The sequence below is a fragment of the Labrus bergylta genome, chromosome 16 (assembly GCF_963930695.1).
Source record: "Labrus bergylta chromosome 16, fLabBer1.1, whole genome shotgun sequence".
Lineage (NCBI taxonomy): Eukaryota > Metazoa > Chordata > Actinopteri > Labriformes > Labridae > Labrus > Labrus bergylta.
In genome coordinates this window covers 15988104-16012765 of record NC_089210.1, presented here as the reverse complement: position 1 = coordinate 16012765, position 24662 = coordinate 15988104, and the positions used below count along the sequence as shown (strand labels likewise).

Genomic DNA, 24662 nt, shown 5'->3' with positions numbered 1-24662 from the left:
GCTGCTTGTTCTTCACCATTAGCGATAAAAAATTCATCTGAGATTTTCTGCTGGCTAGATAGCTCTTATAAAATATTAACCCTCTGCACTCTGGGCTGCTGCAGCCAGCGCTCACTCCAGGCTCAGGGATGTCTCAGAGCGAGCTGTTACTGTGAGCGGCGTTCTGAATGGTAGCAGGCGATGGCTGAACTGGACATCCTGGTCTCTGTATGTGTTTTAGTCTTAAGATTATCTTCTAACTGCTTCGTTAAATGGTGATTAGAACGCCTGAGTTGAGGCTTAAAGGAAAGGTTTGGTGCATATTTGCTTTCTGGCAGAGAGCATGAAGAGGATGCATTCGGTTTAAATTCCATCGTGCACAACAGGGACGTGTTCTGGCTGAGACAAAGCCGCTGTAGCTGATCCCCGGTTTGCTCCTGATCCCTCCAGATGCACCACAGCCGGTTTGGGAAGCAGCACTCTGCCAAGCTCCTCTTAATGTCTATTTTTGACCGAGCTGCTCCGCAGATCAGATGTGGCGTGCAGGAAGTCAGAAATGTCTGGGCCCTTGAAAGGCCCTCTCAAGATATGATTTAAATCAACTCATGCACATTCGATCAGTACTGTTAGCCTCCTGGCTGACATTAGCTCCCTCTGCCTTTGGAGTCGACTGAAATAAGTTTAACAAGTTCTTGTTGGGATCTAATGTCCGAGTCAGCCCCCTTCTTCCCTTCTTTCTTTTCTGGCATCCTGACTTTGTGCATGTGCACATTAGAAATGTTTAGGATGTGTCTTGTGTGCAGCCTAAGACGTGATCGTGTCTGACGTTGAGTATTGCCAGGCATGCAGAAAGAGGTCCCTTAGGGCGCGGTCACACTGGCCATCCATACCGTGCTGTGTCCAAGCACGATTCCCCCCCCCCGCAGCGTCATTCCCCCGCTGGCCGGTGCGGCCCGCGGTCACACTGCACAGGACTATCTGTGCCTAAGCACGATTACCTCTTGTACATAACGTCTTAATACAACACATGCATGCTTTATGTTATTATGAAGCATGCTCAGTTTACAAACAAGCGGACGAGAGAGAGAGAGAGAGAGAGAAAAAGAGACACGCAGTCGAGTCCGAGTCTGCACATCAGAAAAAAACACAGAGAGCATGACAGCTACTTTGTGGCTTATATTGTGTCATTTTAGTCAGATACAGACATGAAACTCTGGATTTCTCCATAATGAAGGCTGTCAGCGCTGTTTACCCGCGTGCTTGTGCTCATGCATGAAGTGTACCGTGCCGAAGCACACCTCTTCGAAGTATGCCAAAGCCAAGGAAGTGTACCGTGCCTGAGCACGATACGGAGCGGTCACACTGGTCAAACGAACTTGACTTTAGCATTGAAGCGTGCTTGGGCACGGTACGGATGGCCAGTATGACTGTGCCCTTACATCAGTGACCCCTTTCACATGCAGCATGAGGGATTAGATTGATGTCATTATTGATTCAGGTGTTTTCCCATTGATCCGGACTGAACAAGCCGCAGCTGAGCAGTTTGATTCCCTGACAGGCTCAGATTGTTACTCTAAGTATGTGAACAGTACAGAAAGGATCCCTGCAGAGAAAGACCTTTCTGTTAGAGAGGAAGTGGATTTGTTAAAAACAAGTGATCGACACAAACGTCTGCAGCTGCAAAGATTCAAGCCGTGGAAACAACACATTTGTACCCCTCAGAGTAGTTGTTGGTCTGTCGATGCCTCGCTCTGTCACAAGAGACGCTGGCGCTCAGACAAAAACACCAGGTAAAGGACGGGGCTTTAAAGAGTTTAATCTAAAATCTGTTTCTAGTTGCTTCAGTCTTTGCTCAGTATTCACTCCACACACCATAACCTAGAAAGTGATTTTGGTAACAATTGAAGGCTCTTCATGGTCGACTGTTTCTGTTACAGGAAGCGTATGGATTTCAGGAAGTGAGAGTTTTTTTTTGTTTTGGTGTAGCTGCACAACCATCCGTGTCCTCTGTCGGTGCAATCAGTCGTGCAGTTGCTGTTAGCGTTGGAGTGTGATTAGCGATTAGCTCCATAATTTAATGCTCTGTTATGAGTTTATACGACTATAGAGGAGTGATGCTCCCAAAAGGAACCGGACACTCACTCCTAACGGATCCCACATTTACATATGTGTCTCTGCTCTGTTGTGTTCCTAACGATACCCACAGAGTCAGACCACCTCGGGGCCCCTCTGTCTGGTCTGAGGGGCCCCGACCTTTGCCCTTTGCCCCTTGTAGTAGCAGAGCCTCTCTCTCCTCCTCCCTCTTTGCTTCTTCTTCTTCTTCTTTCTTTCTCCTCTCCAGTCCTTTGTTGGATGTGAAGCCTTCACAGCTGAGAGAACCTCAACAGGTCCGCTTTCACGTTTGACTTGAGTCATTTTGAAGCTGCGGCGTGTTTCCATCTTTGCATATGAACAACAAAAATCAATGCATTGGATACGATGTTACGTCAGTTTTCCTGCATGTTGGAATAAAAACTGTCGAGTCATCATTTGGAGCGTTTTGCTTGGATCAGCGTGGCGAGAGCTCCAACATGGCGGCTCAGACTCATGGAGGTGAAAGACAAACACGTTAAAAATGGAAAGAATGACACGAGTGAGCGAGCAAGTAAGCAAATGTGAAGCGTGTTGTTTTGTCCGCCCATTCCTGACCTGTTGCCATGGTTTCAGCCAATCAGAGAGGCTGTGGGTTGGCGGGCGACATCAGTTGGGGTCAAACAAGTTCTGTGTGTGTGTGTGTGTGTGTGTGTGTGTGTGTGTGTGTGTGTGTGTGTGTGTGTGTGTGTGTGTGTGTGTGTGTGTGTGTGTGTGTGTGTGTGTGTGTGTGTGTGTGTGTGTGTGTGTGTGTGTGTGTGTGTGTGTGTGTGTGTGTGTGTGTGTGTGTGTGTGTGTGTGTGTGTGTGTGTGTGTGTCTGTGTCTGTGTCTGTGGTTTTGAGGTGTGGGGAGCAGGTCTGTTTTTGTGGCAGGTTTTTGGGGGTGGAGCTTGTGATTATAGGCAAGTATTGATCGAGCATCAGAGCTTTTCTTTTTTCCTCCCTGGGTGGGGGGACGCCAGGTATTTTAGACGCACAAAAGACTATTCACGGCCTCGGGGGGGGGGGGGGGGCGGGGTTAATTTGGGGGTTGGTTCTTGTTGCGGTTTGATGCTCTGTTGGCGGGGGTGTGCAGGGTTGAATATTAACAATAACGTTTTTTGAATCTTGAATTGGAAGAAATGAAACTGAAGAAGGTTTAAAGAACACAGATGAGTTCTTTGAGTTTCAGGAAATATTCACACAAACACGGTTTCAGTGAGAAACGGCAACGAGCACAAACACCGACCTCCCCTCGTCACTTAGCCGACAATGCTGCCCTGCTTCTTGCTGTTGCTTCATTAATGTCCTCAAAACACCTGAGATAAACGGAGGACGACACATGGATACAACAAAAACGTCCTGACACTCACGTACCTGATGAAAAATGTTTTTTAGTCTACATTGGAAGCCGTTCAGAATCCAAGAAGGAGACGTTTTCCTCTCGGTTCAGAGAAATGTTGGTACGGATGGTTTGTCAGGGAAATCAGGACCTCATGGTCAAAAACGTCTGATGATTCAAAACAGAACCCTCCATGGAAGAGGGTCTGTTCAAGACCAGGACATATTAGTGTTTTATGGAGCTTTAAAACGGGGCGGTCCTGGTCAAACTGGGACAGGTGGTGATTACCCATCGCTTTAGGCCGGCTAACGGGATACTACAGGTGTAAAATCTGTCAAACAAAGTCATGCTTATTATTGATCACAGTTTAAAGAAAAAAAAAATGACATGACGGACGAACAGACGATGTGCTGACGCTCGCACAAGGTTTAAGTTTGTCTTAAGATGCAGGCGCGTGTGCGTGTGTGTGCGAGCGCGCGCGTGTGTGTGTTTTGATAACCTGATGGAGTGATTTTGATTCACCATCAGATGAACCTCATCCAGAAACATCTCCTCTAACCTGCAGCTGTTTGTCTCACAGGTCTTTCTCTTTGTTGATTTTAAAGTCTCTAACCTGCTCCTCTTCTTGTCTTCTCAGGACCAGGAAGCTGCAGATCAGAAACATTCCTCCTCACCTGCAGTGGGAGGTCAGTTCCTTTTTCACACTCACACATCACATCCCTGCACCAAGCGGTGATAAAGCGCTGATTCTGTTTCCTCGTACCCAATCTCAGTTGGACTCTGTTGGTTGCACGCCCAATATTTTCAGCAACGTCCTTTAAGTCACACATCAGCTGTTTTCACGCACACCGGATATTCTCCTGATGTGGTTGTTCACACATGGAGCTCAGCATGAAAACTACAGGAGTTTTGTGCCCGTGTGAAAGCTCTAATATTGACTGAATGCATCTCAGAATCATCACGTTATGAGTGAAGCTCGTTCTATCGTCTCAGCTGATCCCGACAGTTCAGAGCTAGGTTTGTGTCTGAACTTCACAGATCTCTCAGCTGCCTGCAGAAAGTCGACAAGCTGATAACAGAACCATCTTTGTTCCCCAAAGACACGAGTATCTCCTTGTTTATCCAACCCAAATAAAACTGTTAAACTGTAAATGAAGCTGCTGTTGGAGGTTTCAGGAAGCGGAATCTCTTAATAATAATAATAATAATAATCTCTAAATAAAGCCGACCTCTAAAACGTCTCAAACTTTGACATTCTTAACGTTTAGTCATGTTTTTCAGAAAGCAGCTGATGTTTCTGACTCCTCTCGTTTCTCCTTCAGCACACGCCATTAAAAGCAGAAAGTGTGAATGAGGGGGATCAAGATGCTGCAATCCTAGAGAGAGAGAGAGAGAGAAAGAGAGAGAGCCGTTGTGTACCGTTATTGTTTCATGAGGGTGTGGCACGCCGCCGGCCTCCTTTGGCAAGCTCGTGCCTGTGGGAATGTCTCTCTCTCTCTCTCGCTCTCCGTGTGACAGATTTTCTCCGCTGCTGTGGTCATGCTGTGTTTGTCCACACGAGGGCGACGTCTCTCCGCAGACACAGCCCTTCACATCCTGAGGATCAGATCGCAGCATGCAGACGAGCAATCAAAGACTCTGAGGAGAAACCACAAAAACGTCTTTCATATGAAGATGTTAAATTAAGAATTAAAACAAAAGCCCCTCACTGTTTTCGGGGATTCTTGACGCTGCATCTCCTTTAAGGAAAAGACAAAAATCTGCTTTAAAAAAAAAGTTGTGAAATCGATGAATCTTCAACCTCGTCGTCCCCGACAGCCGACACCGTCACAACTTAGTTGAGATACTTGTTTTCCTTATTGTAGCATTTCATGTGTTGTACATCATTTATGTCTTCAAACTGCACGCTTTGATATTCACATCGCTCTTATCGTCATGTTTGAGTATTTTTATTGCGTGACTTTGCAGAACGGTCGTTATATTTCACTGCACATCTGAATGAGAACGTGACCAATAAGCGTCCAGTCAACCGGAACAATAATCCTGTAACACTTTTAAGGTCACACTATTCGCAATTAACAGCTCTCTCTCTCTCTCTCTCTCTCAGGTGCTGGACGGCCTGTTGGCCCAGTGTGGGACCGTAGAAAACTGTGAACAAGGTGAGACACCCGAGCAGCACGACGCTTGATTGACCGTCTTTGATTGAAAATATCTGAAAGGAAGTTGTTTCTCTCTCTCTCAGCTGAAGGAATGATGTTAATAACTTTATTTATATATCCAAAGTGTTCAACCAGAGGCCGTCTCTGTAAGAGCGCTGTGCAGTTGCAGCCGAGCTGACTTTAAACATCGGGTTTCTTTGTGTTTCTTTCAGTGAACACCGACAGCGAGACGGCCGTGGTGAACGTCACATATGCATCCCGGGAGCACGCCAGACAGTAAGTTCACATGTCATTACTTTTCCCTCTTTGTGACTGAGATCCCTCAAACCCTCAACAATAACGCTGTCTTACACTTCTAAAAAACGACTTCCTGTCAGTGCCCTTTCAAAATGAAACACTTGTTTAATATTTAAGACGATAAAAGAATGTGTCAGAGAAACATTGATTGGTATTTAATTTCAGGGGTTTGGGTGGTGTTGTATTTGACGCTCCTCGTGTGACATCTAGTGGTCATTTAGTGGAACTACAACTGAGAACTTGAGTTTGTTTTGTGGAGTCGTCTCTCTTTTCTGAAGAATTATTTCAAACACTTAGAGACAAAATGAGCGATTAGAGATGATAGAAATCTTTAATTACAGATGATATCAAACTGTGTGGTGTTCGTCTTCACCGCTGTTTACAAACCAAGTCACTTTAAATCGTTAAAACGTGTTGCTTCAACTTGCCCTTCACTGCACAGCATGTCTTCATTGTCTTGTGTATTTCGCTCCTTTATATTCCAGATGTTTAAACCTCATCTCCGCTGGTTTAAATTAAACATCTTGTCGTGTTTCCTCCTCAGAGCGATCCAGAAGCTGAACGGTTATCAGTTCGAGAACAACGCCCTGCGAGTCTCCTACATCCCCGATGAGAACTCTGAGATGGATGGAGGTCAGCGGGGGCCTGATAACGGCCGGCGCCCCGGATATGGGTCTCGAGGCGGACCCCGAGGAGGGTCACCAAACTCCGGGATGCCTCCCAAACCTCCGCACGCCGACATCCCTCTGAGACTGTTGGTGCCCACGCAGTACGTGGGAGCCATCATCGGGAAGGAGGGCGCCACCATCAGGAACATCACCAAACAGACGCAGAGCAAGTGAGTCCATTGCACGCTGTGATGGTCACGGTCGGGTCAGGAAGACCGGCGTACTCTCTTAAGGTCTCGGTGTCTTACTTTAAAAATTCTGATCGTTTCTGTCTCTGCAGGATCGACGTCCATCGTAAGGAGAACGCTGGCGCTGCTGAGAAGCCGATCAGCATCCACTCCACCCCCGAGGGCTGCTCGTCCGCCTGCCGCATGATCCTCGACATCATGCACCAGGAGGCCAAAGACACCAAGACGTAGGTTTTAAACCAGAACTCAACATTTTACAGACTTACAGGTTCCTATTGTCAGCAACAAACACGTCTCACAGGTTTCATCACGTCAAATATCTGGAAGGATTCTGCTCGTAGATCTTATTTTATTTCTTCCTCTAATCACTGTTTTGTTTTATTTTCAGTGCTGATGAGGTTCCTCTGAAGATTCTGGCTCACAACAACTTTGTGGGACGTCTGATCGGAAAGGAGGGACGCAACCTGAAGAAAGTCGAACAGGACACAGACACCAAGATCACCATCTCACCGTAAGACTCACACACTTCAACATTAAAGGTCCAATCAGTGAGATGTGTAGAGAGTGAAATGATAAAGTGAGCTTACTATATGATCAGACATTAAGGAAACATGCTATGTTGAAGTGCTGGCTTCTCTGACAACAATGCAGCAGCCAGTATGTCCTCCTTCTAACTTTAGATTCTGGTCCTGAATGCTCTGGATTTGTTTGGACCAGAGAAGATAGACGCTTTTAAGACATCCCCCACACGGCCGTTTTGGACGCCCCTCGGTTTGCTAGATATGAGAGCAGTTATCAGGTCAAACCAACAGGTGTTGCAGTGATGGAAGCGGGCAAGAGAAGTGGTTCAGATAGAAGTGATTGTACCCGACCTAAAAAGCCTCTGCATGTTTCTAATAAGCTCCACGAGCAGAAACGTGCTCAAACTAGGATCAATATTGGAGATGCTTTTGAAAAATGGAGAGAGGTTAGAAAGGTTTACAGACCCATGCAGAGCTGGCTAAACACTGAAGCTTCAGAGTCCACCACATGGCAACCTGCGTGAGCATCGACTCTAGAGAGGAGGGGGCGGGAGGAGACGGCTCTCTATGATGTCAGAGTTTCATACTACTTCTTTCAAGTCAACCGATCGTCTTCATGTGACGTTCTGTCGCTCTGTGTGCAGCCTGCAGGACCTGACGCTGTACAACCCAGAGAGAACCATCACTGTGAAAGGATCCATTGAGGCGTGCTGTCTGGCCGAGAACGAGGTGATGAAGAAGGTCAGAGAGGCGTACGAGAACGACATCGCTGCTATGAATGTGAGTCTCGCCACACACACACACACACACACACACACACACACACACACACACACACTCTTTTGTCAGTTTGAACTCTTTGTCTTTTTCAGTCTCACATTTTTAATCGTCTCGTCTTCTTCTTGACAGCAACAGACTCACCTGATCCCTGGCTTGAACCTCGGAGCGCTCGGCCTCTTCCCCTCCTCCGCCAACATGCCCCCACCCCCGCCTGGAAATGCATCTTCTGGCGCCCCCTATGGGTGCTTTGGGGTAAGAAAGTCTCCTCCAGTAAATCATGCATGGTCATCATTTGGAGGTGGTTAATCTTCAGTTTGAGTGTTAAACATTTTGTCAGATCGATGATTCTCTACTAACACTTCTTGAACATCTACATTTATTTTAAATTCCCTCCTTTTATGTTGAATCCAAACCAGTTGTTTAAATCATCATATTAATCAGATGATGCTTTGGTTAATATTAAAACTTTCTCTTTGTGCGTTCAGGCTCCCGAGCAGGAGACGGTCCACATTTACATCCCAGCTCAGGCGGTGGGAGCGATCATCGGAAAGAAAGGACAGCACATCAAACAGCTGAGCCGCTTCGCCGGGGCATCCATCAAGGTCAGATTAGAACATGCAATAACTTCCTTTTTTTAAAGATTTATGTTTACTTTATTGAAGACCAGACAGAGAGAGGGGGGGGGGGGCATGCAGGAAAGGAGCTAAAGGTTTGACTTGAACCCGGGACACCAAACTGTAGGACAACATCCTCTGTACCTGGGACGTGCAAACTAACCATTAGGGCACCGACATTAACCTTCGAGGACTTCGACTTACTTGAACTTTATTTATCCCAGAGGACGATTCAGCTCCACAGTCCACCCACACCATGCAAACATTTACATACAAACAAACAGATGGAGTGTCAGAGACAACAAACAAATCAATACTTGGCAAAGATGAGCGCTGGCACCCTTGTGTGGTCTGTTTGGGTAATGACATCCGCAAGGGCCAGGCAAGAGAAAAAGCTTTAAAGGTCCCATATTCTGCTTTTTCTGGTTTTATATGCCCTTTAGTGTGTTTTCCAAGTGTCCTGTGCATGTTTAGGCACATCTATTTGCAAAAATTCAAAGTCTGCGGAAACGTAGCTACTCCTACCTCCTCCTGTTAGCTGTAGCATTAGCTGCATGTAACGCTCGGTTCTAGCCCCCCTCGATAAAAATTTGTCAGTCCGACGTCATTGTCAGTGTGAGATCACTGATCTAAGTCCATTGGCTCGTTGTGGCAAGCCCTGCAGCTCATGTTGAAATTTCCAACTCTAAAACAAGGGACACAATAAATACAAAATTTAAAAAATCAAATAAGATGAAAAGCCGGTAGACTGAGAAGCACCCCGTCACCTGAAGGTTGAAATCTGAAATTTGATGCACATTTTACAAAATGTCTTTGTTTTGACTTGTTAAAGTGTCTCCTAAAGTTTCCTCTGAATCGAGGCTGCACGAAACTGAAGGGAAGTTCTGCAGAAAATCACAAGGCTGACAGAAAGTTGCATCAAAAACCCAAATTTCAAACACATTTAAAGTGTCTAGAAGTATAAATAAGTTAGGTTTTAAGTTGTTAAATACCTTGTCATTGTGTGTCTCCTCTCCTTCAGATCGCCCCAGCTGAAACTCCAGACTGCAAGATGAGGATGGTGATTGTGACTGGACCCCCCGAGGCTCAGTTTAAGGTAAGTGATGTCTGAGCTCCTCACGCTACCACCCGCACTCTCGGGTCTGCTGACGACAATAGTTCCATCTTCACAGACTTTGTTTCCCCCCGCAGGCTCAGGGTAGAATCTACGGCAAGCTGAAGGAGGAGAACTTCTTCGGGCCAAAGGAGGAAGTCAAACTGGAGACTCACATCAAGATGGCCGCCACCGCCGCAGGAAGGGTCATCGGCAAGGGAGGGAAGACGGTGAGAAACCTGTGCTTTACACTTCAGTGCTTTCTGTAGAGCATTCATCAGAATCCGCTTTCCTTTTTGTCTTGTCACAACGTTCTCCTAAAGTGAGTCTGTGAATGTGTGCGTGCAGGTGAACGAGCTGCAGAACCTGACAGCAGCCGAGGTGGTCGTCCCCCGAGAGCAGACACCCGATGAGAACGACCAGGTCATCGTCAAGATCAACGGACATTTCTACGCCAGCCAGGTACTCTTTAGTTTCCTTTTTCAGGGATCACCATCTGGAATCAGCTAAACTTTACTCGCTGTTCCACCCTCACACACATTGTTTTTAATCCTCCTTCATGAAGCTCTTCTTTAAAAATGTTCTCTCTGTTCTCCAGTTGGCTCAGAGGAAGATCCGGGACATCCTGACCCAGGTCAAACACCCACAGAAAGGCGGCATGTGCGGCCCGAGCCCCAACCCCGGGGGCTTCACAGAGATGGGCAGCCCCACGCAGGGACTCAGTCAGGAGCACCAGCCTCGCAGGAAGTGAGGGTCCCCGCCCCCTCTGAACACGCCAAGGGGCACGACGGACAGACATACAAATGCACGGACGGATAGACCAACGGACGGACGGATACAAGAGAGCGACACACGGACCCAGCGGTAGACAGGGAGAGATATAAAAGAGGGAAGGAGTACGCCCGATCGGCGTTTAGAGAAGAAGATTAAAATCAAAAAGATGAAATGAATTTAAAAAAAAAAGAGGATTAAGATAAAAAGAGAACAGACACCAGACGCCAGGCCAGAAGAGAGACTGAATGAGGATGGAGGGATGAAGGAAAGGAGGGAAGGAGAGAGGGAGGGGCATGTCCTCTGAGTGTGAGTCAGCTCTGCACCCGACAGGTGTAAACAACGCAGTCTGTTGTTCACACCTGTCCACACAGGAGCCTGTTTGTCCCTCTGTCGCCCCCTACAGACCTCTCCAGCCATCTGCACTCAGTCCTATATTTTAAGGGTGGTTTTTTAAACATAGAGATATATGTATAGAAATGTTTTATTCAGAGCTATTATTGATAGAAATGCAGTGAGGTGGAGCCGGGAGAGGGAGCAGGGAAACTGCTGCAGCGGCTCAGGGGGGAAAGGTCATTGGTCTGGCATTAAGCCCCGCCGACACCTGACCCCCCTGGCCAATGAAAGTCTAGAAGAGGGGCCGCAGATGTTAACACTGCTCTTTAAAGCTCTCTCCGAGTAGCGGAGAGATTTAATAAAAATAAAAAAAAAGAATAAAGGAGAAATATGAGGTTGTAAATATAATCTTCATGTAAAGTTAAGAATGCTGCGTCTGGCCGCCTTGCCTTTTTAATGAAGGGGTCTTCAGGTGACCTCACAGCCCCTGTTCTATGATACGTAGTATAATGTAGCCTACAGCGAGGCGGGGGCTGCAGAGGCACTGAGCGGCCCCTTTACGTTTAGCCGTGTGGCGGAAGACGCAGCAAGAGACAGTCAGAGGGGCGTGGTCGCAGCTGGTCCTGCAGTTCTAATGCAGCGACTCAGCTAACGTGAGAGAAACCTTTACAAACAACTGTAACTGCCGGCAGCTATGCTAGCTGGCTAGCGACCCGCACCTTAAATGGCATATTTTATATATATTATATATATATGATATGTGAGTTAGCCCGGCCCCTCGGGTGAATGTATTGAAGGCAGCGAGTCAGGTGTGAGGTTTTTGCTGCACCTGTACGATGAGTCCTGCAATGACAGACAGACAAGGCGTGTCTGTGGTGTTCTGCTCATTGCCTTCTCTCAGCGCCGACCCTCATGGCCAGTCTCCTCAGAGGAGCTGAGGTCATCACCTGTGCACTAACGACCGTCTTTGTTCCAGCGGACAAACACGGTGTCTGATGCTCGGGTTTTGAATAAAATGATGCGCAGACTGGCCGGGTCGAGCACGAGAACCAAAAAAAAAACAAAGCAAAGTCTTCCAAAGCTCCTCGCCTTGAGCTCGGCGAAGGTAAAATCAGACCGAAGGGGAGTGGCTTCCTCGTTCTCTCTCCCAATCTGCCAAAGGCCTGTGGGCGGAGCCTCCAGACCCTGCCTGCGTATGATAATGAGGGGCGGGGTCTTTGCCTGGACGCTCTCGCCAAGATTAGAACAGATTAGAGAAGAAATGAAAAAGAAAAAAACCTACCTCAGGGTAAAGTTACCTCAGTATTCCTAACTTTCTTTTGCTTGCTGGTGTTTTATATGAGAAGAAAAAAGAAAAGAAGAGCTGATAGTCCTGAATATTTTTTATTTTTTTAAAGAAAAAAGTATTTTTTTTTAGGTATTGTCTTGTTGCTTTGGTTATTTTTTTCTGTTTTTTTTTTTTTTTTTGGGTGTGTTGATGGTTGAATGAGCTCAGGATGACGAGGAGTTGTCAAGTCTAACCGGTCTCAAGAGGAAAATAAGCTGAGTGCCATTTTGCCTTTTTGGGTGAGAAACACGCTCTCTGTCTTCCTGAAGTGTGATTGGACGAGCCGTTTTTTGTGGAACGGTTTGTTGGCCAATAGGGAGAGTAAACAGGGGAGGGAGGTGGTGGCGTGCACACGGTGGCGTGCAGCTGGAGGCATACTGACAGTGGATGTTTCATAAAGACCACGAAGAGTGCAAACACGTTTTTCACTTCCTGGTTTAAGAAAATCCTCTTCTGAGGCTGCGCGAGACGCTTTCGCTGCAATTCAGCTTTTATAAAACGGCGCTAAGTCAGACTGAGCTGTGGTGCTGTTAGAACCTGCCTAGCGTGCATTTTTACCCTGCCGCATGGCTTTCATGCAGCAGGTTTTTTATGCAGGTGAGACTCGCCGTGCATATGTGATTGAACAAAGCGAAGTTTGCAGAAACAAAATGGCGGCATCTTCGATATCCTGCTGTGAGTTTCTGCAGATGCACTACTCTGCAGGACATAAATAAACGTATCTTGATAGCGTGCAGCCTCTGGCGCCCCCTGCAGATCAGATGAAACAAATGGCAATGCTTGTGCAAACAAGACATTTTTGACGCATCAGGATTTCGATGCACGCCGTTGCTGAAAAAACTTTTGACCTTATGAACCTCAACCCTCGCTGCACAGTTTCCCTCCTCTTTCGGGGAAACGCGTTGCAGAAACTGAGCGAACGCACCCCGCTCTTTATAAAACATCCACGTTCCTGAGCCACCGCATGCACCGGAGCCCCTCCCCCTCCTGCCTTAATGTGATGACATCATCATGAAGCGCCAAACTTTATCAGAGGGCTTTTAAGTGTTCGAGAGGTTCCGGTTCCCGACCACAGAGACGACACGTGTCATCTGGCGGTCGGGGACTCGTCACATCAGAGTTGTATTGAACGCAGCAGCAGTGTGACTGCATGTGGATACGGGAGAGGGCGTTCTACCTACACACGCACGCACGCACCGAACACACACACACACCTGAACTAGCTCTGACTTCTCTGAATGTGAATATTTATTACCTGTGCACTGACCACGACACCTCAGAAGCTCCCTGTTGGCTGCGTGTGTGCTCGCTGTATGTGTGAAGGAGAATGTGTGTGTGTGTGTGTGTGTGTTCTCTGGTTTTAAATGTTCATTTCTGTCAGGGGATGTGGTTGGGTGAAACTTTAAAAAAAAAAAGCAGAAAAAAGTAGGACGAGACGCTATGGCCGAATCGAGGCCGAATCGAGAAAATAGGAAGCAAAAAAAAAAGAAGAAAAGTAAGAGTTTAAAAACGACGTCAACACATCCGAGAAATAGATTTAAAAAACCTGTACATACGAGAGGAAAGGAGAACACCGTACTTTTGTATTTTTGGAGAAAAAAAGCTTAAAAATCAAAGTGGGAAACGCCGTCGAGAGGAAAGACTGCGCCAAGTCACAGAAGGACACTGCCAGATAATCTTTTTAACAGCGCCCAGGCTCTCCCACCAGCTCGCCATCAAACAGGAAAACGTCTATTCTAACGTGCTTGTGCTTCCATTTTTGTCCAGAGGCGGAAACTTCGCAGTCAAACCTTGCCTGTGTAAAGTTTCCTCCTCTTTCCAAACCATAGAGCTCGCTTCACAACCGCCAAGACATGCTCTTTACGACCCCCGACTCAGCCTGCCATCAGTTAGGATTCATTTCTTTGATTTGGTTTTTATTGACGAAACAGCAAGCTTTATTTGGACGTGACATCTGCGGACGTACCGCCGCACTGACTAAACGTGTGAGCGGCGTCCAACTATTAAAAAAAAAACAACAAGTGACTGAGAACCTCCTGAAACGCCGGCCGCTAGAGGACGACGAGGAGTGAAGGGAGGAGTTCTGATTGGTCTCCTCCCGGCTCCAGGAGGAGAGTGAGATTTTATTATAAAATAGAAAAAGAAGAAAAGATCATTTCATTTTAGGAGCGGGGCGGCAACGTCAGGGTCCCTCGCCCTCTCTCGCGCTGGTCTCCATCGTGTTCGTTTTCTCACTTCTGTTCCAAGACCTTCGATTTTCTTTTCATTAACCGCCTTTGATTTCTTTTCACTTTTACAATCGATGTTCTGACTCTTATTTTGAAAAAAACTTAAAATAGTTGATTCTGTTTCCTTTAGTTTTTGAACGCACAGATTGATGAAGAGAACGGCTACTAAACGCTCGCTAACCTGTAGCTCTGAACACGACAGTCACTGTGCCAAACACAGCGGAGGAGACGTCTGCACGCAGGCGCACGTCTGACCTCCTCGTTTTGTACAAACAGTCGAGACATTGTACTCTTAAAACACACGCGAGCGCCGTGCTGCATAACGAACATGGGCAGAAATCCTGGTCCTGGTCTTCATCCGATCAGGATCTCTCTCTGAACCCTCTGTCTTGTTTTTATGCAACTTTAGTGACGTCTTGTTTTCACAGCAGGACAGAGGTCGTCAGTGTGAGCGCCGCACACTGTAAAAACATAACAAATATCATAATCGTTTCTACACACTAGAACTTATGCATCAAACTTTCATGTTGAATCAAATCGTTTTAAGACTGTTCGAAAGACGACAGCGGAGTAAGTTTGAGTTTCCTCTGACGCTGTCAGGCTGCAGAAAAACATCCACTGACCTCCATTTATAAAAAAAAAACAGGCTTTAAAGGTTGTTTGCTTTTTGTCACAGAGACAAGAAGAACAAGTTTAAACTTTTTCAAATCTGTGTCAAGTATTCAGGAACATGTCGTAAAAACTAAAACAACAAGCTGAAAGATGCTAAAACGCGACATGTGTTATTGAGCATTTCTGCAGGAAAGAAAGAAACGATTGAAGAAGTTTTGATCAAATCTGCATCGTTAAGTTATCTCAGCGTCATTTACGACTCGTTCAATACATCACAGCGACTCTTTAAATCAAATCGTTGCTTAAATGCGATCTTCATTTGAACATGTATAAAGCAACTTTTAAATCTGCGACTTCAGATTATTTTGTGCTTTAAAGGGGCGGCGTATATGAACGAGCCTCCTTTTAGCTCCGGTTTTGGTCTCCGACTCCTGAGAGGAATATCTGCGTTTTTAAGAGCTCAAACGAAAGTTAGCATTAAAGCTAGTGATGTCAAACCAAAACAACAAAGCTGAAAGACGCTAAAACGCTGCACTGAAATGCGGAATCTTTAAACACAGGTAGAAAAGTATCGATCAGAGGTCATCTCTGCAGCCTGACGCTTCCTGAATGGACTGAAATCTTTCCGCTGTCGTCTTGTTTTTAAAGATTGGAAGACTTTATTTTGGGTGATCGTATCTTGTCCTGCTTCTTTTTTTGTGGCGGCAGAGCTCAGCTTCGCTTTGAGACCCTCACAACACGTAGCTCCGCCCCCCGCCGACGCAGACGGACAAACGGACAGACTCGCAGCTCAAGTCCTGAAAACTCCCCTCGAGTCTCGTCGAATTAGAAACTTCCACCTAAAGGAGGACGAAACTAACAGACCTCTTGTCACATAACTAGGAACGCTACCTCAAAACAAGAAAGCAAACTCAGCCGGAAGATTGTTTCTTTGATTTCCTTTGACGACAAACGGACGAGAGCGAACAGACGGGCGGACGCATAAACGACGGACAGTCGATGTTACGGTCGCCATTTTAGTTTTTGTTTTCTCCACTCTGTAATTTATTTTTTGGTTTTTGAACTCGTACCTCTCCTGCTCAGAGACGGGACTGTAAAAAAAAGCATAAGAAAAAAAACATAAAAAACACAAAAAAAACTCGGACACATCGCGGCGTGGTGGCGGTGCTGGCAGCCGGGGGCGAGGATGTCAGCGACCTGATTGGTCCACTAAAGTCACAACAAGGTGTTCAGACCACTCCGGGATCAGTTTCTGTTTCAGACGCTCGCTGCGGCTCGGAGTTTAACACCACTGATTTCTAAACCTGCGTCTGACCGCATAAATTACCCACAGTCTTCCTCGCTGCTCCGCCCCCGCCGCTCCACGCCGCCTCCCTGTGATCTCACAGCCTGAATCGAGGGGCACGACACCTTGTAACCATGTAATTGTTTTGTTGATCTACCTCTTAAGGAAAAATAGGTAAATGGTAATTTTTTTCTTCTTCGGAAAAAGGACGCAAAAAACTACAAAAAAAAAGAAAGTTTGCTCGACAGAAAGACGTAAATAAATAAATATAGGTAAACAAATAACTGGGTAGCGGCATCTCCATATACTGTAGTGATAGTCTATTAAAGGAAAAACTTCTTCCAAAGATGATTCTGTTTTCTTTCTTTATTTTTCAAACGATTTAAAATCTTAACGTGGGAGACGCAAACGTGTTTAACTTTCTTCTTTAATAATTAAAAAAACAAAACAACATAAACGAGATTTCTTTTTTTTTCTTTTTCGCTCATGTCATTAAAAAAAATCTTTACACTTTAGTAACTTCCTATTTTGTTTCGCTCTTTTTGTTTCCATGACAGCAGATTGTATCTCTTGTGTTCGGGTGCATTTAGCGTTTTTTTTTTTTCTTTCTCTCTGTGAAAAGCCGACATGAGTTAGAGCGCCCTGCGAGGACCTTCTTCACTGATTCATGATCTGTTTTCACTTCTGACGACTCGTTCGAGAAGCAAAAAAAGGACCTGTTGTTGTTTTTAGTGACCGTGGGGGAGGGGGCCGCAGGCGGGAGGTGGGGACGACCACACTCGCCTGACCCGAGCTCAGAAACTAAACTCAGCTGAGACGTCAGGTGTGTGCAGCGCTCCTCCCTCCACCAGGCGGCGCCCTCTGTCTTTACAGTATATGGACTTTCACCCTCTGCCTGCCTGATTCCTTTAGTCCTCATCAACACTTGTTTTAAACTTCTTGTAAACAAAACAGAGCATAGATATGAATGTGTTATTAAAGATGAGAAAACGGAAACTCCTGCCTCCTGTTGTTTGTTTTAAATCTGTCAGAAGTTTTTCTTTCAGGCGCCGTTTTCTGAGATCATCCTGAACGTCTGCAGAACAGAAAGTGTGCATCGATCAAAATAACAAACAGTACATCAGATGTCCTGTAAACCCCTGCAACAAGTTAAAAATCCGTAAATCAGCATCAAAAATAAACATTAATGTTTGAGTTGACACTAACGTGTCTCTAGTCTATCTAAAAGCCCTGCTCCACTTTTCAGAAAATGTGTGCTCAAACAGGCCGTTTGGAGATTTTCCCTTCATGACATCACAAAGGGCAGTAGCCCCTCCCCCAGCTAGGTGTTTGTTCTGTCCTCTGAGTCTGCCTTCTCATCGTAAACAATAGGACACAGAGCGAGAAAGACTGAGTACACCCAATCCCTTCCAGAGAGGGGGCGTGGTCAGACACAGTTCATTTACATTTAAAGGTACAGTCAAAGAAACAGCCTGTTCTGAGCAGGGCTGAAATAGAGGGGTTTGTAGACATGATCAAATACAGGATCAGAGTGGATTTAGAACAAGAAACTTCACACACATGTTTTGAGGAGCTCTGAGACTTATTTACACTGAAGAAGAGGAGGAGGATATGTCACCTTTAATGTCAAATAATCACAAATTGAATCAGTACTTTTTATTTTTACAGAGGCCTGAAAGTCAAATATTGTCTTGAAAAATAATACATTTTAAAGTCTTTACCTCTGGGATTTTTTAAGACACTTTTTAATATGTAAATATAAACTTAATTAAAGTAAAAACTTAAAATTTTTAGATGTCAGAATAAAATACTTATGCACTTTTTTAACAGTTTAAACTTTAATGTTTTTAATTTCTGAATCTCACCCTCAAGTAAACCCGTTTACAGGATGTTGTTGTTTAACTGAGTGTAATGTGTAATGCAGCCTCTCGCCACTAGAGGACGCCAACGTCTCCCAGAAGCTTCTTCTCTGAATGAGGAGGGGTGGTGGCGCCCTCTTGTGGTGAAAACTGAAAACAGCAGATCTGAAAGTTCTTAAAAACATTTAAAGGACAGGATGTGATTTTACTCAGCTCATTCTACACTTTTAAAGCTTTGAATGAAAAATGATCTATTTTTAAAATCACATATTTATTGATTGAACATAAATATTTACACAACGTCTCATGAGTTTAGGAGCACAGACACATTAATCTGAGAGTTAAAGAAATGCTGAAGAACATTTTTACATCAAAATCTTCCCCTTGATGTGGCCCTCAGACTCCTTCGTAGAGTGAGAGTCTGCAGGTTGACTTAATTTTCTAACGTTTTTATTTTGAGTGAAGGAGTGTTTGAGGAAGACTGTGGAGCAGTGCTGCCCTTCTGCTGGCCAACACAAAGTCATCCTCTATAAAACTCATTAAAATAAAGTGTTCCTAACTTTCTAATCAAACTTCATATTCTGTGTTTGTGACCACCTGAGGAGTCTGACACAATCCAAAACAAAAAAAATCATCTTTAATGGAGCTTCTTTGTTCTCAGACCTAAGACAGACCCGAGACCAGAGTGCTCCGAGACCGAGACTGAGACATTTACAGTCAGAGGAATGATGTGTAAAAATAGCCTGTCAGTGGTGGTCTAGACCGGTCTTGATTTAAAATCCAGAGTCTGCCCAGTCTGAGAGCGAGACAAGACCAAGTACAAATGCTTTAGATTCTGAGCCTTCAGAAAACGGTCTCGAGGACCACCTGACACCTGCTGATATTAAATTGTTCCTCTTTTGGTTCTCGACGTTCAAAGTTTTAAAAAAAAAGAATCTGATGAATTATTATGATTAAAATTTATCCCTGATGGTCGGCAGATGAAAAAGCACCAGAAAGTTCAGATCCTGAATGTCATTTGAAGCGTTTGTGTGTCCTGTCACTTCCCGGCTCTCAGGTTCTCGTCTCTCATTGGTTCTCCTGCTGGAAACACCTGAGAGTTCTCCGACAGAGTCGCTCTGACCTTCTTCTTCTCCTTGAACCTCCCAGAGTGAGACACCTTCACATGGCGCCCCCGGCTGCCTGTCGTTTTGTCCACGATCCTCTCCAGTCGGGCGTCCAGCTGGGGGTCCTCTGGGTGGCCAGCAGCGGCGGTGGCTCCTATGGCGGTGATTGAACCGTGCTGAGAGGAGGAGGAGTTAGAGACGGACTCTGGGGGGATTTCATAGAGAACTTTAGGCTGAGACTTTTTCCTCCTCAGGAAGGTCAGCTTCCACCAGCCGGGGGACGGGTCGGCCATGATGGACAGGTGACGGAGGGCTGAGGAAAGAAAGAAGGTCAGATTAAAAAGATCTTTAATTTGAGGGGAGGGTTTATCATAGCGGACATTAATACAAACATCTCAAATGATTCATTTAGTGCGATAACGACGCAGGTGTTTCTGTGATGACGACTTGAGAAAAAAACATAAAGGTCCACTCAATGAGTATGTAGTGAGTGAAATGATAAAGTGATCTTACTATATGATCAGACATTAAGGAAACGTGCTATGTTGAAGTGCTGGCTTCTCTGACAACAATGCAGCAGCCAGTATGTCCTCCTTCTAACTTTAGATTCTGCTCCTGAATGCTCTGGATTTGTTTGGACCAGAGAAGGTAGGAGGTTTTAAGGCGTCCAGATATGAGAGCAGTTATCAGGTCAACAGGTGTTGCAGCGATGGAAGCGGGCAAGAGAAGTGATTCAGATAGAAGTGATTGTACCCGACCTAAAAAGCCTCTGCATGTTTCTAATAAGCTCCACGAGCAGAAACGTGCTCAAACTAGGATCAATATTGGAGATGCTTTTGAAAAACAGCTCTCTAGTATGTTTAGAATTTAGACTGCAGTACCCATTTTAAACACTAGGGGTCAGAGTTACATACTGCTCCTTCACAAAATGTTTTTATTGATGTTCTCCTTTAACCTCAAATGTTCCCATTCTGGTGGTTGAACCTGTTTTTTTTCTCTTCACTGCAACACCAGGATGTCTTTTTAAAAGTTTGTACTTCTGCATCAGAGTGATTTGATTTATAGTTCAGATGTAAATGTAAACTCATCCACAGACTACAGAAGTTAAAAAACAGCCATCGTGACTCGCCTGGTTGGTCTCTGACCTGCAGCGTGCGTGCAAACAGCAGGTCAGCAGCTGATCACGCCGAGGCCCCGAGGCACGTTTATAAAACCAGCTGAGCAAACAGAAACTGAAGCACATTGTTTTATTGTTTCTTTTCTTCTCTCTCTCTCTCTCTGTTTGATGAAGCTGTGATACGCTCCGTTTACTCGTCATTGTTCTGCTCTCTTTTTGTGTCTTTTCATTTGACTCGACTTTGAAGTGACGACGAGGCGAGTATCGACTTCAGGAGCGCTCTGTGTTTAAATCTCCTCTCCGGGAAAGACAGGAAGAGAAGGGTGTTTTTTTTATTTGCAAATGAGAAGATATTTGCAGTGAGAAGAACATGTTTATAATAATCTTAGAGACAGAGGAAGAAGAAGCTCGACTTTAATCATCTAGCACGATGCTTTCCTTTAGACAGTTTGACACGACCGCCTCATCATCCAGAGAGCGGAGGATGACATGCAGCAAAGAGCCGAGACCAGACTCGAACCCACGGCTGTTGCAATGAGGACTGTATCCTCTGTACGTGGATTGGCTACATAACCGCTAGTCCATCTGCTGCCCCTTTAAATATATTTTACTACTTATTTCAGGCTGCACGTTACCATTTAAAGTTTCTCTCAAAGTTCTTGTTGTTGTCGAGCAGTTTGTAACTCTGACTCCTAGTGGTTTAAACGGGTACTGCAGTCCTTTTCCAGAACATCTCCCGGTGACGTCTCTCTTTAACATGAGTGACTGTCATGGTCGGGAGGCCAGGCTGCAGGGAGAGGAGTCAGGCAGACAGGTCAGGGATGTGTGGTGGGAAATACAGGAAGTCTTCCTCACCATTATGTCCCGACGCTTACTCCTCTTCCTCTTCCTGGTTTCACTCCCAGATGGATAACTCTTCTGAATTTTCCTTTCTGGGACTTTCATGACATGCTTGGTTTCCAAAGAAAAATGCATGAGATGCTTTGAAGGGCAACAACAGTGAGTGCTGTCAGACAGGGCACATTTGCTCCAAGCGGGCGGCCCAGGTTCGAATCCGACCTGTGACTCTTTTCCTGCACATCGTCCCCCCCCCCCCTCTGATTCCTGACTCTGTCTATGGTCATGTCTCTAAAAAAAAGCCCAAAAATAAATCTCTAAAATGATTTGTCTCATAAACAATGTTTTCTGAAGACGTCGACTCGTCTGTGAGAGCAGAAGAAGAAACATGAGATCTCAGATTCTTTTTGTTCCCAGGACGAGGGCTGTTTGGGTCGGACGAGGAGACAACTCAATTATCTGTAAAGGTCGACGGAGTGAGTGATTGAGTTACTGCACCGTCACCCTGCCGCCTTTTCAAGAGTCCAGAAACAACAGCTTTAGTGACAATGGAGCATTTGATATGTTTTTATGAAGGAGAGAAAACTATTGTACTCAATACAACAACAGCCTGATGAATATGAGCTCTGAATGTTTTCACACATTTTACCGCCTGAACTGTGACGGCTTCATGTGAAAAAGTCTAAAAAGAATCTAAAGTTAATTTATTTTAACTGAAAAGTTCTCACTGAATCATCGGCTTCATATTAGAGACAGGAAGTGTTGAGAGGAGAGAGCAGGGGACGATATGTAGCGAGGGGTCAACGAGGACTACAGCCTCCGTACATGAGGCGCACGACGTAACCGCTGGGCTATCGGCGCCCCGCGATTAATAAAAGGAAGAATTTGTGATTTGTGAATTTTTGATCCAGTAGATGTCGCCCTTGAGCTCCAGCATGAAACCAAAACAAAATTATGTTAGGCCACGCCTCCTCCATACTGAAGCCTCCGCTCTCCTCAGTGACACACCTCCAGCCCATCCTCCACTCAGGTTCACACGGCTCTGACAACAACACAGCCAGCGGGACTCGAGCTTCTCACTCATTGTAGACAGTGGGGGGGGTTACTGGTTTGAATCCCCGTCGGACAGAGACACTTCCTGTGTGGAGTTTGCATGTTCTCCTTCCTTCTCCAGCTTCCTCCCACAGTCCAAACACATGCTCGTTAGGTTAATTGGTGACTCTATTGGTGTCCTATTTTTTGTGGGTGGTCGGAGCGAGAGGCGGGGTTACACCCTGGACTGGTCATCAGCCAATCACAGGGCTGTCATATAGAGGCAGACAACCAGCCACACTCACATTCACACCTACGAACAATTTAACCTAACGAGCATGTCTTTGGACTGTGGGAGGAGAACATGCAGACTCCACACAGGAAGTGTCTCTGTCCAATGGGGATTCAAACCAGGAACCTCCTCTCTGTGAAGTGACCACACTGCACCGCCATGCAGCCAATCAGTAAGCGATAAAAACACAATAAATGGAAAGAATTCCTGACTTGAGTGTCTGTGTTTGTGTGTAACAAATTAACACTTTCTCTAAAAGTTCTCTTTTAAAGATCTTTTTAAAACTCTTACCTAAACGTGTCTGCAAGTGACTCTGAGCTGTTTTTTGACTCACCTGTTTGAAGCAGATGTTTCTCTCTCTCCAGCTGTCGGTCAGGATCGATGTTCGGCCTCCTCCAGAACTCAGACTGAACTCAGAAGAATCCGCTCTGTGAAGCTGCGTCTGTCTCGCTCCGTCCCGTCGACCTCTGTGACGCTCCGGTGACGGACGGTGAGCGTGTTAACTGAAATATCACTCTGAGAAGTCTGAGCTTCAAACGGGGCGAGTTAATAATAAACCAGGCAGGAGAACTGAAATTGATGTCTGAATCCCTGATGCTTCACAGAGGAGAATCTTTGATCCATTCGGTCATCGACGGCTGAACCAAAAGAGGTCAGTACTCGATACAATGAGGGAGAGAAGGATGATGAAGCTCGTTGTTGTTGTTGTTGTTGTTGACTCGTCTCCTGAAGGTTAAAGGTTAAACTCACGTCACAGATTTCAGAGCCCAGAAGAGTTTTTGTTATTGTGCTCATCCATGAACCTCCATGTGTCCTCGTCCCGTCCTCTTTCTCTCCTCTGTGTGTCTGTGTCCTCCTGCCCGCTGAGCTACAGGTGCTGTGGTTAGCCCCTCCCTCTGACACACACACACACATACACACACACACATACACACACACACACACACACCTTACAGAGCAGGTGAGGACTCGTGTTCTCTTGGTTAAAGTCCTACCATCGACACAGTTAAACCAAACATTTGTCTCAGTTTTATTCTACATTTAACAGAGAAAAACCTGCGCCCCAGTGTGAAATATATCTTCTTTGAGGTTTTATATTTTTAGGCCTTTTTGCCTTTTATTCAACAGAACAGCTGATGAGAGTGGAGGACGTCATGCAGCAAAGGGCAGAGGTCAGATTAGGACCCAAGGCCGCTGCAATGAGGACTAAAGCCTCCAGACATGGAGTGCAAAATAACCACTAGGTCATCTGGTGCCCTTCATGCTGCACCAGATGTTAGGAAATCTTTAAGGGGAAATGTTACCGTTCAAAGTTTCTCTAAAAGTTCTTGTTTTTGACTCCGATTTGTTTCTTAAAGGAGCAGTATGTAACTCTGAACCCTAATGGTTAAAATGGATACTGCAGTCTAAATTCTAAACATTGTAGAGAGCTGTCTCCTCCCCGCCCCCTCCTCTCTAGAGTCGATGCTCACGCAGGTTGCCATGTGGTGGTCACTGAAGCTTCAGTGTTTATCCAGCTCTGCATGGGTCTGTAAACCTTTCTGTGCTCTAACCTCTCTCCATTTTTCAAAAGCAGCTCCAATATTGATCCTAGTTTGAGCACGTTTCTGCTCGTGGAGCTTATTAGAAACATGCAGAGGCTTTTTAGGTCGGGTACAATCACTTCTATCTGAACCACTTCTCTTGCCCGCTTCCATCGCTGCAACACCTGTTGACCTGATAACTGCTCTCCTATCTGGCAAACCGAGGGGCGTCCAAAACGGCCATGTGCCTACCTTCTCTGGTCCAAACAAATCCAGAGCATTCAGGACCAGAATCTAAAGTTAGAAGGAGGACATACTGGCTGCTGCATTGTTGTCAGAGAAGCCAGCACTTTAACATAGCATGTTTCCTTAATGTCTGATCATATAGTAAGATCACTTTATCATTTCACTCTCTACACAGCTCACTGATTGGACCTTCAAGTGTATGTTTTTATGTCTGGTGTGTTTGTAGAGGGTGATGTAACAGCTGTTAGCTCGCAGTTATCTCACATCCCTGTTTACTCCCCGTCTCCATCTTTAAGAGTCAGATGTGTTGAAGCCTTTCAGGTCGATTGTAAATCATATTT

General features: G+C 45.6%; 2 protein-coding genes across 3 annotated transcripts in view; one reads left to right on the top strand and one right to left on the bottom strand.

Annotated features, from left to right (window-relative positions):
• The window catches only part of igf2bp1 (insulin-like growth factor 2 mRNA binding protein 1), a 46538-nt gene extending 29233 nt beyond the window's left edge, over positions 1-17305 (top strand). Inside the window, exons 3-15 of one of the 2 annotated variants that reach the window (XM_065964443.1) lie at positions 4068-4116; positions 5538-5589; positions 5802-5865; positions 6431-6724; positions 6835-6969; positions 7131-7253; positions 7908-8043; positions 8179-8295; positions 8529-8645; positions 9679-9753; positions 9849-9980; positions 10099-10212; positions 10349-17305. In XM_065964443.1, the coding sequence (XP_065820515.1) occupies positions 4068-4116; positions 5538-5589; positions 5802-5865; positions 6431-6724; positions 6835-6969; positions 7131-7253; positions 7908-8043; positions 8179-8295; positions 8529-8645; positions 9679-9753; positions 9849-9980; positions 10099-10212; positions 10349-10501 (1561 nt within the window). In that variant the 3' untranslated portion in view covers positions 10502-17305. Of the gene's footprint in view, positions 1-4067; positions 4117-5537; positions 5590-5801; positions 5866-6430; positions 6725-6834; positions 6970-7130; positions 7254-7907; positions 8044-8172; positions 8296-8528; positions 8646-9678; positions 9754-9848; positions 9981-10098; positions 10213-10348 lie in introns of both variants that reach the window. The other variant, XM_020651608.3, reaches the window with a different exon arrangement.
• A 609-nt stretch (positions 17306-17914) lies between these two features.
• Positions 17915-23412, bottom strand: prr15la (proline rich 15 like a). Its single transcript, XM_020651582.3, has 2 exons — positions 22887-23412; positions 17915-19587 (listed from the first exon to the last, which is right to left on the bottom strand). The coding sequence occupies exon 2, from the start codon at positions 19565-19567 to the stop codon at positions 19208-19210; it is 360 nt and encodes a 119-aa protein (XP_020507238.2). The 5' UTR covers positions 19568-19587; positions 22887-23412; the 3' UTR covers positions 17915-19207.
• Between the last annotated feature and the right edge of the window lie 1250 nt (positions 23413-24662).